The sequence below is a fragment of the Hemicordylus capensis genome, chromosome 1 (genome assembly GCF_027244095.1).
Source record: "Hemicordylus capensis ecotype Gifberg chromosome 1, rHemCap1.1.pri, whole genome shotgun sequence".
In the NCBI taxonomy this organism is placed as follows: domain Eukaryota; kingdom Metazoa; phylum Chordata; class Lepidosauria; order Squamata; family Cordylidae; genus Hemicordylus; species Hemicordylus capensis.
In genome coordinates, this window is record NC_069657.1 from 158616932 (window position 1) to 158630598 (window position 13667).

At 43.1% G+C, this 13667-nt stretch overlaps 1 protein-coding gene across 42 annotated transcripts in view; it reads right to left on the bottom strand.

Moving 5' to 3' along the window:
- CLASP1 (cytoplasmic linker associated protein 1) overlaps window positions 1-13667 on the bottom strand; it is a 314919-nt gene that overhangs the window by 100322 nt on the left and 200930 nt on the right. For 27 of the 42 annotated variants that reach the window (XM_053312683.1, XM_053312433.1, XM_053312644.1 and 24 more), the window contains 2 exons: window positions 12664-12831; window positions 8393-8500 (listed from right to left, as the gene is read on the bottom strand). In XM_053312683.1, the coding sequence (XP_053168658.1) occupies window positions 8393-8500; window positions 12664-12831 (276 nt within the window). The remainder of the gene's footprint in view (window positions 1-8392; window positions 8501-12663; window positions 12832-13667) is intronic. The other 15 variants (XM_053312677.1, XM_053312569.1, XM_053312671.1 and 12 more) reach the window with 1 other exon arrangement.

Genomic DNA, 13667 nt, shown 5'->3' on the forward strand with positions numbered 1-13667 from the left:
TGGCCCTTTAGAAGTGACAAGAATGCTTTCATCCACAGAAACACAGCTAGGAGCTCCAAAAAATTGATATGGAACTGTTTTTGTTGTGGACTCCATTTGCCTTGTATTTGATGGCCACTGCAGGTCTCTAGGTGAGGCCTTTCCCATTTGACTTGGATTCCTAAGTCTTGGAGGAGATCTAACACATACAATGTCTGAGAACATAAGCCGTTTTGGTCTTTTGATGTTATGAGCCAGTCCTCCAAATCTGGCTAGACTACAATGCCCTGTGTCCTCAGGTGAGCCACCACTGTTGCCATGCTCTGGGTAAACACCCTGGTGGCGGTGGAAAGGCCGAAGAGCAATACCTTGTATTGGAAGACTTGTTCTCTCATGGTGATCTTCTGTGCGCCTTCCTGATGCCAATGTGAAAATATGCATCCCTTAAATCCAGCGTTGCAGGCCAATTTTCTTGATACAGAAGTGGTAAGAGCTTCTGCAAATGCTATCATTTGGAATTTTTTCACATGGGCAAATTTAAGTGGCAAAGATCCATAACTGGTCGGACTCTACCTCCCCTCTTTGGTATCTGAAAATACCAGGAGTAAAAACCTCCTGTCTGTGTGTCCACCGCACAGTGGCAATTACACCCTACGCTAGCAGCTCCTTCACCTCTTCCTTTAACAACAGGGTCAGTTGAGTGAATCTCACCCTGGAGAACTTTGGAATCACTTTGAACTCTTATGGCATACCCCATGGAAACTATCTTGAGGACCCAGCGGTCCGATGTTATGAGGTGCCATTCAGGGGCATGGCATGTCAGCTTGATGGAGTTGGTCGCTGGCATCAATCATGGGGTCGCAAACCTGGTGGAGTTGGCTTCACACCATGATGGTATTGCCCCTGGTGGAGGAGGTATTGAGGGGGATTGAGTCAGGAGATGTAGCTGCAATGGTGGGCGATCGCAAACCTCAAAGATGATTCTGAGGCTTCACATGCTTGGTACGTTGTCCTTGGTTGTTTTTATTCTTGTTCTAGTAGGGATTTTTGTTATAAGGGTGGCATTGTTTCCTTAAGTCCCTCCTGTCTTGTTGTCTAAACGTTGGCCTCTTTCAGAATATGACTTCTATTTCAAAGTATAAGTAGACAAAGAAGAGGCTGTAAAGGTCTTTGCAGTAAATTTTGATTTCTTTAACTTCTCCATGGTGGAGTCTGTTTCCTCATTGAAGAGGCCTTTCCCCTCACACAGCAGACCTTCAATCTTCTCCTTCATATCATTCTGTAATGAGGAAGAGAGAAGCCAGGCAGGTCATCTTATCGACACAGCGGTAGTCATAGATCTAGATTCAGTTTCAGCTAGATGCTTCACTGTGCTGAGATGTTGGCGAGTGAGTGCCGAAGTTTTAGCCGCAGTCTGTTTGAATCTCTTTCTAAAATCTTCTGGCAATAAAAGTCTCCAAATCCTGCTGAAGTTCTTCCCACAAGAAGTGATTATATTTGGCCATGCAGGCTGAGTAGTTTGCTATTTTGATCGACAGGCAGGCTGTGGAGTAAATTTTCCTGCCCATGAGGTCTAGTTTCCTTCCTTCCTTATCCCCAGGTCCCCAACTGAGGAACATGCTGTCTGGCTCACCTTAAATAGCACCACACTGAGGCATGGAGGCCAAGTGCGGACGTCTCGAGGAGCTGCAGCATTCTTCCATGAGGCTCCTGCTCAGGCACAGCACCTATTCTTATGGATCTCAATGGATCACAATACAGATCCCATTATTTCTAGGGGATCCTATGGCAACCTATCATGTTTTCTGTATATTCAGTTACTTATTTGCATTTGCTAAAAACAACCACTATAAATATGTTGGAGCTTACCATTTAATAAAAGGATCAGGCAAGTTCTTAGTTGTAAGTTGACAGAGATCCAGCAATTTCAGAGAAATGTCATCTTACCCTAGGATACTTACCTTTAGATCCAAGACATAAAAAGTTTGTATGGCAACAATGTATTGATTAATGCCAAAAGAATGCCATCAAAATGCTAAATGAAGCAACATGTTTGGGTAAATCTGCATTATCCAAAGAGGAAGCAGACACTTCTGGAAAAGGTGCTCTTAAGCATTAATAGTCATTCAGGCTATTTATCATTGTGACTAATTCATCAAATTTATGATATGTACACATTTATGCCTTTAGCTGTTACAGTGAGTTGTTTAATATCTGAATGAGGAAGAAATATGTGCTTCAGTCTAGCAGGAAAAAAAGACAGCTGCCAATCTGGTAATTAAAGCGAGAAGCCAAAGAGAAAACATGCCAGCTCTCGGTTTGAGGATGCCTTTGGCAAAGTGCCTTCTGCGAGGCCACCCTCTTGGTTGGTCGTGCCCCACCAAGTGGGCTTCTCAGATGGAGAGCAGTGGTTACAGTGGCAGAAGGCAACACACCTCTCATCATCATTGCTGTGGGTGGGTGCACCCATCTTGGCAAGCTTATCAGGCAGTCAGCACCGCCATGCTGCCATTTTAATTCCCCCACAAGCTCCTGGAACAATGGAGGTGGAATTCAGATAGTGGTATATCTGCTGCACCGAGAGCAGCACTGGAACAGAAGGGGTCCAGTGGCAGTTCAGGCAACCTCATCAGCAGCAGTGGGCTCCCATGGACTGCCAAGCTCCCAGCATTTGCCTGAGAGTGCTGTGTGCTGATGCCAGGTCTGAGTATGATGCCAATGTTTTTTTTAGCAGCTCTGTTTCAAAGAGCAAGTTCGGACATCATGCAGGTTTATTTAGCAAACCCAGATTAGTGCCAGAGACGATCACCAAATCTTGGTTTGCTTTGCCATATTGTGGTTTGTTTGGGTCCTTCCCCTTATCTCCCATTATCTATCTATCTATCTATCTATCTATCTAATTTGTACACCGCCCCAAACTTTCATCTCTGGGTAGTTAACAATAACATAAAACAAGTTAAAACCAGTGTTCCCACTAATTTTTTTCATTTGTGTGCGGAACAAGTTTTGTTCTCAAGGCAGTGTGTGCACACGTGCATTCTTGATTCATCCAGAGCAGAATCTAAAATTAACTGAGCAGACAACAAAAAACTTGTGAGCGTGTGCACACACGCATGCCTTAGGGGAAAAATGTTTAAAACATGCACAAAAATCTTAAAACAATTTAAACAATCTAAAAGTCAAAACAGATTAAAATTTTAAAAGCTGAAAAAGCTTGGGTGAAGAGGTGGGCTTTCAAGTGCTTTTTAAAAATTGTCGGAGATGGGGAGGATCATATTTCAGTAGGAAGCGCATTCCACAGTCTCTGTCAGGGCAGCAATTGAGAAGGCCCATCCCCGTGTGGCTCTAAAACCATCTCTCTCTCTCTCTCTCTCTCTCTCTCTCTCTCTCTCTCTCTCTCTCACACACACACACACACACACAAACACACCTACCATAACTTCTTCATATTTTCAAAAAATGTATGTTTAGCTCTTCCTTTATGGGGGCGGGGGACATGGGTCTATGGATTCAAGAACAACATCAGAAACATGAAAACTACATCAAAGGATGTTGTTGCCTTAAAATTAGGGACAAACTGAAATATCACACTAAGTTCATATTTTGGTACAAAATGAGATGGGGAAGGGAAGGCTGGGACACCTAATGCCCAACCCCCACCCCTAACTATGCCTTCAGATTATTTTTTTCTGATAAACTTCACAAAGTCACAGTACAATGCTGGAATAGAGGGAGACTCACTGGAACATAGGAAGCTACAATATACTGAGTCAGACCATGGGTCCCTCTAGCTCAGTATTGTCTACACAGACTGGCAGCAGTTTCTCCAAGGTTGCAGGCAGGAATCTCTCTAAACCCTCTCTTGGAAATGCCAGGGAGGGAACTTGGAACCTTCTGCTCTTCCCCGAACAGATCCATCCCCTAAGGATGGAGCACTGTAAGATCTTACAGTGCTCACACTTCAGGTCTCTCATTCATATGCAACCAGGGCAGACCCCACTTAGCTAAGGGCACAAGTCATGCTTGCTACCACAAGACCAGCTCTCCTCTCCTGCATTGTAGAGATGTGTGAAACATTTCGGGTACAGAATGATCTGTACCCAAATCTACCTGTCTCGGACGATTTGTATACAAAACAAATAGCCCCTCTGCAAGCTGGGCAAGATTTGGCTCCAAAACAAATCACCCAAATTTCAGAGCCAAATGTTTTGTTGTTTTGGCCCTCCATTTTGTGGCAATCTCCATTTTGTGCTTTGACATCATTTTGAATTTCCCGCCCTTCCAAGCTTCAGATTGGTGAATGAAAGCATGGGCTGATCTGCTGACAATTCCCTCCTGGTTCCAGATTGGCTCCTGCCACTGCTGACTGACCCTACAATGGCCAGGGGAAGGGTCGAAGAAGGGGCAAGGGTGGGGAAGAGTTCAAGGAGGAATTTTCGATTAGATTTAAAGAGGCAGCAGCCACCATTCTGCCTTTTTGCCTCGTGGGAGGAGAGAGAGAGAGAGACAGACAGACAGACAGACAGACAGAGCACTTTGCTTTGCCTTGCCTATTGCCTGCTGCCTTGCCAAGCCTGAGCCCAGCCTGCCTTGCCACCCCGCCTGCCTGCCCCTGTTGTGTGCCAACCTGGAATAGATTCTCTGCTACATTGCTTTTTTGTTCCTGCTGCTGATTCAAGAAAATAAAATTCTTTTTTCACCTCCTTCCTGCTGCTGCTGAATCACTGCCTGCTTGTGCCTGCTGTCTGTGCCAGGAAGCCAGCAGCCCCGGAGCCCCTGTAGCCACTGCCCACCCCCCACCCACCCCGATTTTCCAGGCTTTTGCCCCAGCCTCCACATCTGAAGACTGAAGAAGGAGAAGAAGAAAGAGTAGACTCAGCAGAGACCAGACCACAGAAGTGGAAAACTGGACCCAATGTGGGTGAAGCCCTAGACTGAGTGAGTACCCATTTCTCTCTCTCTCTCTCTCTCTCTCTCTCTCTCTCTCTCTCACACACACACACACACACACACACACACACACATATCTCTGGAATTGTGTATTTTGGGGTTTTTTTCCTGTTTGGTGGGAGGTTTGGGGTTGCAATTGAATTTAAAAAGTTGTGTGTTGTTTAGTTTAGACTATGTTTAAATAGGAGTTCTGTCTGTGGGAGGGATCCCCGTTAGCTAGTACTAGTAAGTGGTTAGAAGGGTAGTGTAGTCTTGTGGTTTTAACAAACAATTCTGTCTTTTTTACTATTCCAAAGATTTTTTTTTCATTTTTAAAAAACAGAAGCCTGTCCTCCAGCCCTCCGTGCCCATTATATAGCAATAGCAATAGCACTTACATTTATATACCGCTCTATAGCTGGAAGCTCTCCAAGCGGTTTACAATGATTTAGCATATTGCCCCCAACATTTCTGGGTACTCATTTTACCGACCTCGGAAGGATGGAAGGCTGAGTCAACCTTGAGCCCCTGGTCAGGATCGATCTTGCAATATAGATCAGTATTAATATTCTCTGCCCAGCAGACTACAGGCTCTGTGTGGGCAGGCAAGCAGACTCTAGCCTCCTCCCTGCACCCACTTAGTTTACCACCCACCCACCCCCAACTGCAGCCTTTAAAGAAAGAAACCCTTTAGCCACCCATTTCTGCCTGTGGGTGTGTCCTAGGAGTGCCACAATGGGTTGGGTGGTAGTGCCCCAATGCGTGCCTGCTACCACCCAGATTTCAGAGTGACTGGGCAAAGGGGTAATTTTTAAAGAATTTCTGAAGTTGGCACATCTTTGGGACAGAAAAGGGGTTTCGGGGGCAGAAGAGTGGGTCAGGTGGTAGTGCCCCAACAGGTGCCTGCTACCATCCAGATTTCAAAGGAATTTGTGGAAGGCATGATTTTTAATTTTTTTCTGAATTTTGCACATCTTTAAGCTTTTCCCCCATAGGGAATAATGGGGATTTCAGCAGCTCCATAACTCCACTTGGGGGGGCACTGGGAATAAAAGCAGTCCCAATTTAACTGTATTATATTAATTTATATATGAGGCCTTGGGAATCCTTCTGGACTGAAATGTGGGATAGCAATAAACCAGTCAGTCAAAGAGAACAGCTCTAAAATCATTTGAAGTAAAAAGCTTTTAGCCTGGCACCTAAAACTAGGTGCGAAGTGAGCAGCCTTCCAGCAGTAAAGGTAAAGTGTGCAGCCTTCCAGCAGTAAAGGTAAAGTATGCCGTCAAGTCGGTGTTGACTCCTGGCGACCACAAAGCCCTGTGGTTGTCTTTGATAGAATACAGGAAAGGTTTACCATTGCCATCTCCCGCACAGTATGAGATGGTGCCTTTCAGCATCTTTCTATATCGCTGCTGCCCAATATAGGTGTTTCCCATAGTCTGGGAAACATGCCAGTGGGGATTTGAACCAGCAACTTCTGGCTTGCTAGTCAAGTCATTTCCACACTGTGCCATTACCTTTATTTGTACATATGAAACATGATTGGATTATTGGGCGGGCAGCGGGGCAGAGAAGTAGACCACACAAGACTGAGATCAACCAACTCGTCATTGTTGAAAAATGTTTGCTTGTTTTTTGTTAATTACAGTATTTTTACTTACTATAAATAAATGGAACTAGCTGGGCACAGAGCATCTGCACCTCTAGCTGCCTCCCCTCCCCACTGCTGCTTCCCCGCCGCTGTTGTTTTCTGCCCCCCCCCCCCACCGCCTTCTTCCTTCCCCTGCCCGCTGGCCAGCCTCCATCGCTGCCTTCTTCCCTGGCCTCCATCACCACCGTTTTGCCCACCCGCCCCTGCCGTTCTGCCTGCCCGCACAGTGTTCAGCCTGCCGTTGTTTTGTCCTCCCACTCAACCTGCTGCCAGCCAGCTGTCCACCACAGTTTTCTTTGGCTACCACTGGTGCCACCATTTCCCCCTCTTCCACCCATCCCGTGGCTAGCCTATTCGGCAGCTCTCCAAACTCTCGCGAGAGCTGCCACACATGGGATTAGCCACGGGTATGCCTTAGAGAATTAAATATATAGAAGATAGAGAGATATAAGTGGAGTACCCAATGTTTTGCCCATTTTGTTTTTCTTCATGTTTTATGCAGATTAAAATATATTACATGGCTGGGAGTCTCTAGCACTGTACCAATGTTGAAGCTAAAACAGATGCAGGAGATACTATCAGTCTCTAGATAGGAGACCACAGGGAGCCCCCATGAAAGTCAATCTGAGCTTTCCTAATAGGAAGAGCAGGATGAAATTATCAATAAATAATTGCCCCTGAACTACACAGGACCTATGTCCTACTGATAACTTCCCAACTCCTACCCTGCAGAAACTTCAAAATTCAAGTTATAATGTTTTTAAACACAGCTTTATTTCATCAGAAATGTTAAAAATAAGCCCCTACAGACTTCACAGACAGCATCATCATTTGTTCATAACATTTTCTTTCCTCCACTCTGAAATCCCAGGGAGTATTGTACACATACTGCTGGGCTGCTAATACAGAGCTCTTTACATATCCTTTGAGACACAACTGATGTTGGTATATGATCATGACCTATCTGGCTGCTTTAGTTCCACAACATGAGCTATACTTCATACAGTAAACAGGCATTAGACTCTGTATCCAGACTGGACACAAACCCATGTCTTTCAAGGCTTCAGGATGCTCAGATTGGAGTAAACCTTCCTTCAGAATCTTTCATGCAACTAATTAACCAATAATACATTTTTTAATACATACAAAGAACCAGGTCTTCATATTACTGATCTGAAAACACTGGTTCTCTTTGGACTAGGGTTGCCGGATCAAAATGTTCATGATAAGAGATATTGTGGCATGCCTGTGCTGCAATATTTAGTCCAAGCCACTGAGCTCTATGAATTAAAGAACAACCCATTAAAATGAGGGATATCTGATTAAAGCTTGAAAAGGAGTTACTCTAGGATAATAAGCTTGATCATAGCATGCACACAGACCACAGGTTACAATGCAAACTAAAAAAAAAATAAAAGAAAAAAGAAAGGAAATTGTGAGCATACTGGCTAAATCCTCACCAGGATAAGCGCCTTATTGCAAGGAACCTCAGAGGCCCAGCTCATGCTTTCTGGTAGTGTCACCCTTCTCTGCAGTAATGCAGGCTAGCTGCTTTCAGACTTGCTGCGCTTGTCAAAACCAATGCTGCTCAAATGCACTTAAGGAATTTAGATACAGTCAAAAGAGTTTTCAATTAAGGGATCCTCCGACAAAATGAAAGCAGAATCTAAGCATGCAGAAGGGAAGAGAAGAAACGTGAGGGTCAGAGAGGGGGAGTGTAGGGAAGTAAAACGAGGAAAAACAAGCTCATTCCACCTAGTGATGCCTTGACTAGGCAACAAGAAAGGGGGAAAGGGAAGGGCCTGAGAAGCTCCAGTGCCTGCAGGTACTCACCAAGTGGAGGGAAGCCCCGAGCAGGGCTTGTATCTCGGCTGCTCTCACGGCTGGTATCGCGGCTGCACCCCTGACTCACGCTGGGTCGGGGGATACGGCTGCTCCGTGCTAGCATGCAGCATGGAGGGTTTCAGAGAAGGTGAACACAAGTTTAATGAGGACAAAAAGCTCAGACAGGAAAGTCACATTTATGGTCATTACTGACATTAGTAAATATCACTGGCAGCAGGCAAACTCTGGCTTGTTACAAACCAACCAGATTGCATTCCAACCTGTGCCTTTTGTGTTACAAGTCAGCACACCTGAAAAAGGCCTGCCTGAAAGGCAACCTTGGTTGGCATACTGATAAAGGGGTGGAAGATCTTCATTCAGAGGAGAGGATTAGGCGAGAAATATGAAAAAAAAACATGCCAAGATACAGAGGCAAGGAGACACTGTGGGAAAGGGGTCCCCCCCCCACTTTAGAGGGAGAAATAAAACATTTGCAACAAGGATTTAAGTAAGCATCACTAAAGAAAGGTTATATCAAATGAACTTTGATGCAGATTTGTCATCATCATCATAAAATGTCAAATGACATGGAGAAATAGGATGTTTGACTGTCCAGAATATTCAGCATTCCTGTTTGATCACTGTGGTTACAGATAACCACCTAAAATTCTCTGCCCCTTTCTTTTTTAGCTAATTTTACTGACCTACTGAAGCTTGACTAAGAATCTGTCTCACTGAGAAGTACTTTTGTTGAACAGTTTAAGCATCTTACAGCGAGCCACTATGGTGGAATATAAATAATGTCTTGAGATCTTAAAAGTCGCTTCTTTTAATTGTCTTAAAATGCAGCATAGAAGGTCCCCAACATGAAGAGTTCCCTTCTTGCGCTTAATCTCCTATACTGTTCCTCTTGCTTTTTCTCCACTGTTGAATTTTGACGGTAAATTCTTTGGGGCAGAGACAGTTTGGGACAGTTTATTTGAATTATATGTACCACATAAAATTATGGCATCAAATATATGTGTATATATATATGTGTATGTGTGTGTGTGTGTGTGTGTGTGTATATATATATATATATATAAAACAGTTGAATAATTGATGAAATAGGAACACAGGAAGCTGCCTATATGGAGACAGACAGTTGGTCCATCTAGCTCAGTACTGTCCACCGTGACTGGCAGCGTCTCTCTAAGGCTTCAGGCTGGAGTCTTTGCTAGCCCTACCTGGAGATGGCAAGGATTGAACCTGGGACCTTCTGCACGGAAGGCAGATGCTCTACCATTGAGCTACGGCCTCATCTCGATACTTCAACTGACTTTGAGAATAAGGAATACCAATTGAAGAGGAAGACTAAATAACTACTGCAGTATTAACCTTCACAAATGCCTCCCATTTTTGCAAACCCTGGATTAATCCATCTGCTTGATTAACTAATAATCTGACTATTGAGGCGGAATGATAAACTGTGAGTAAAAGCCCAGCTTGACTATGCCATTAGGGTGCTCAGAATGTAACTGGAATGGTGTGGTGTATGCAATATGCTGTTAAGATATGAGGAGAAAAGAGAAATGAATCTGTGAATCTATCAGAAGTCCCCTCTAATTTGTATTAGTACTGTATTTTTATACATATAAACACTACACCATATGAAATGTATTTATTAAAAATACAAGCAGCAAGGGAAAAGCGGGGGGGGGGGAGGCAGCACTGTCTACAGAGAATGACCTGACTGCATGGAAATACAAACCTAAATTTCTTTAAAGGGATGACATTTATTAAAGAGTATGAATAACTGAAAATGGCTATATTCTAGCTTCTTTATAAATTATATTTAAATATAGCCACTATCCAACCAATTTGAAACTAGACTAAAATGGGGCAGGTGCATGTGCTTTGGCTTTTACTTAATATAAAATATAGTTCTGCTTCAATGCTAAACAATGAGCAACCTTTTTTTTCCCCCTTGCACTCAAACATTTTACGAATGCAAAGGCTACTTTGCATTTCACATAGCAAGTACTTTTTCCTCCTGTGTCAGAAGTAACAGTCCCTGAACTGCAGAGTCATCTGCTATCTACAGAGAAAATTGACACTGTACACCAAGATCTTGGCCTGGGTCGGTTATACCTTGGAAAGATGTCTTCATTTTGGTTCATCAGGATCTAGCATGACTGCAGAAACGTAGTCCTGAGTTGACTGGCTAACAAAAACTATAAGAAGTTTCTCAATGTGGGTTGCACCAGCTTTTGCTCAGTGTTGATGCCCTGATCGTTTTCTTTAGGCTGCCCATGCCTGTTCATCTTGATTTCTCAACTGTGTACTGCTTGCATCTATGTGCATACTAACCTTTAGTGTATCCTTGGAGTCATTCTAGAGAGTTAAGATTAGCTCAAAAGAAAAGCCTTGCTGGTTCAGGCCAAGGCCTGTCTAGTCCAGCATCATGTTTCCCACAGTGGCCCAACCAGATACCCCTGGGAAGCGCACAACCAGATGAAGTCATGCCCCCTTTCCTGCAACTGGTATTCAGAGGCATATTGCTTCTGATCCTGGAGATAGCCTATAGCCATCAAGATTCATAGTCAATGACAGATGTGTCCATTAATTTGTTTAGGCCCCATTTAAAGTCATCCAAACTGGTGGCCATGACCACATTCCATTGCAGAGAATGGTGGCCATCACCAACCTTCCGTTGATCAATCAATTTCATGAGATGACCGCAGGTTCTAGTGTTGTGATAGAGAGAGAGAAAAACTTCTATCCTATCCACTCTCTCCATAACATGCATAATCACCCTGATAGTAACCACAAATGCATAACCCTGATAAAATTTTGCTTTCGATCCTTTATCTTCTCCCATTTCACATGCCTCCCAATCAGATCCTAAACTTCGGCTCAGACCCTGTAAATCAGCTATTATGGCATAATGTCCTGTAATTTGAGCTCTGTCTATCTTCCAGATTACACTCATCTACTGACTCCTGATGAAGTTAGACATTCTGTTTCCAGACCCATCCTGCAATTTTACTGGGATTTCTCAAGTTCCAATCCTGTCCATAATCTCCTGGTTCCAATGGATGACTTGTAGACTGTAACACATGGCCTGGTTCAAACAGACATCATCTCAGTGTTTTGAATGACTGTTAACATGCTGTGGCGAGTCTTGTGCTTGTGCGCCCCTCCCTTTCAACAAACCACAGTTCCAAGTTTGTACAACACAGAAAACTGTGGTTTAGTCAAAAGTTAGGAAACATTTGCTTTCCTCCTTTCACAAGTGAAGGAAAAGGGATGGAGGAGTGTGTGAGTGCAATATTCACTGTGGCTCATCCACGATAATCTAAGCCAATGTTTAGATTGTCTGAAACAAGCGTATAACCTTCATTCAAACCAGATTTGACAAAGCTTTCATATTTTACATGAAAGCAGGCAGCTCAGAAGTGAACATCTATGCAACATAAAATGTTCCTGATAGTAGGAAAACTGTTCACAATGATCCATGGGACCTAAGAAAAATATGATGGTACTAGCTTGGCTCCTTTAGAAATAAAAATCTACAGAATAAGTTGAATAATTAATTTTACAGCAGTAGGTGTAATTTACAGTCAAAGGCAACAATCAAGTACTATATATTTATGGAACCTTTTTTTTAAAGGAGTAAAAGAAGAAAATATAGAAATTTAGAAAACATTCACCCAAATCATGATGCAATATTTAATGGCTAACAATTCTGTCCTTTGGTCCTGGCAATAAATGTAAAGCAACAGGCGGCATCAACAGGGCAATGAGACTAACTCATCTCTTTGCTTTCAATGGTCATGGATAGCTTGTCTGGATGCTGCCTATAGAAGGGTGCTAAATCATGCAAGTGGATTATTTAAAGCAAATATTATGTTTTAGTTGTATTCATGATTGAAAACAGGACATTTAATTTAATCGACTTGGCAGGTTTATATAGGCCCTGTAGTTAAATTAGTATGGAACAGCATGGATGTTTTGTTATCCAACTCTGTGGAAGAGATAGTCTTGCCAATTCAAACAGTGTGTGCTACATACACTACTGCTTTCTTACTCTGCAACTGTGGAGAAGTATTCCCATGATTCTATAAAACTGAAAATCGCTATTAACATTATTGGAACACACAGAGGAAAACTACAGCCATCATTATTGTGGCAGATCAAAGTATAGTGTTATGTTCCTTTGGGAATTACTTTTGCCAGTAACCCTTATAAAAGGGTCAGTTAGTCACCTCTGCATTGTGCACTGTAGCCAAGAGTCTTACCTAGACCTATCCTGTTTGGGCTCGTCTCTCGGCTGCAGCCCTGGCTTCGAGGGACCTTGCTGCGTTTGTCAGCAGATGATGGCACAGGGGTTCCTCTGGCCGTTCCGCTGCCCAATCCACCATATGCACTCCCCAGCAGCTTCCCAGGGGAACTGGATCGACTGCCAGCTAGAAAGGAACCACAGATAAACAGAGCAACTCAGACACATGCTAACATAGCATATGATTGATAATTATAAAGAAGTTACCTAAATAAATTAAAATAAGGGCACCAAAATTCCAGATATTGACCATATTTTATTAATCTGATAATTCCAGATTAAGAAACAGCATTTTAAAAGATACTAATGAATGATGCCTTGTGTAATCAGAGGTGGAAGGGACACTGAGAGGCTTCTAGTGCAGCCTTCTGCACTGAAGGTTCATTATCCTTAACATCTGTCAGATCCCACAATTTGTGGGTTGTGTCCACACAAGACTTGTACCAGTGATTTATTGATTTATTTTAACTTCTCCTCACCCTTTCAGGTGATGTTCATGCCTTTTCAAAAAGCTACTTCTGAAGCTCCCTGCTATTCGAAGCTCCTCACTATTTCTATTTCCTGGACATACACGTTTAGGAAAAATTCCCAAATATATAAGCAAAACTGGTATTTAAACCAGTGCTCCCTATTCAACTGACTGAGCAAATAAAAAAATATTTCCTAATTGTTTTTAAAGCTTCCAAACACCATCCTGAAAGACATTACTTGAGGCAGTTTACCAAGCATGCCATCCTCTATTTCAATAAACATATGAAGGGGTTACCAAATCCCTCCTGCCCATTTAAATAATACCTTTAAACTACCTGGCAGCTAAATGAAACAATCAATGAATTGTTTGTGTATACATGCAAAAATCTGGGTTTTTGATTAACACAGGTTCCTGCACATTACCCTCACCCAGTCTTCTAGCATATGAGAACATAAATGCTCCCAAGACCTTTCATAGCTGCTGCTACAACA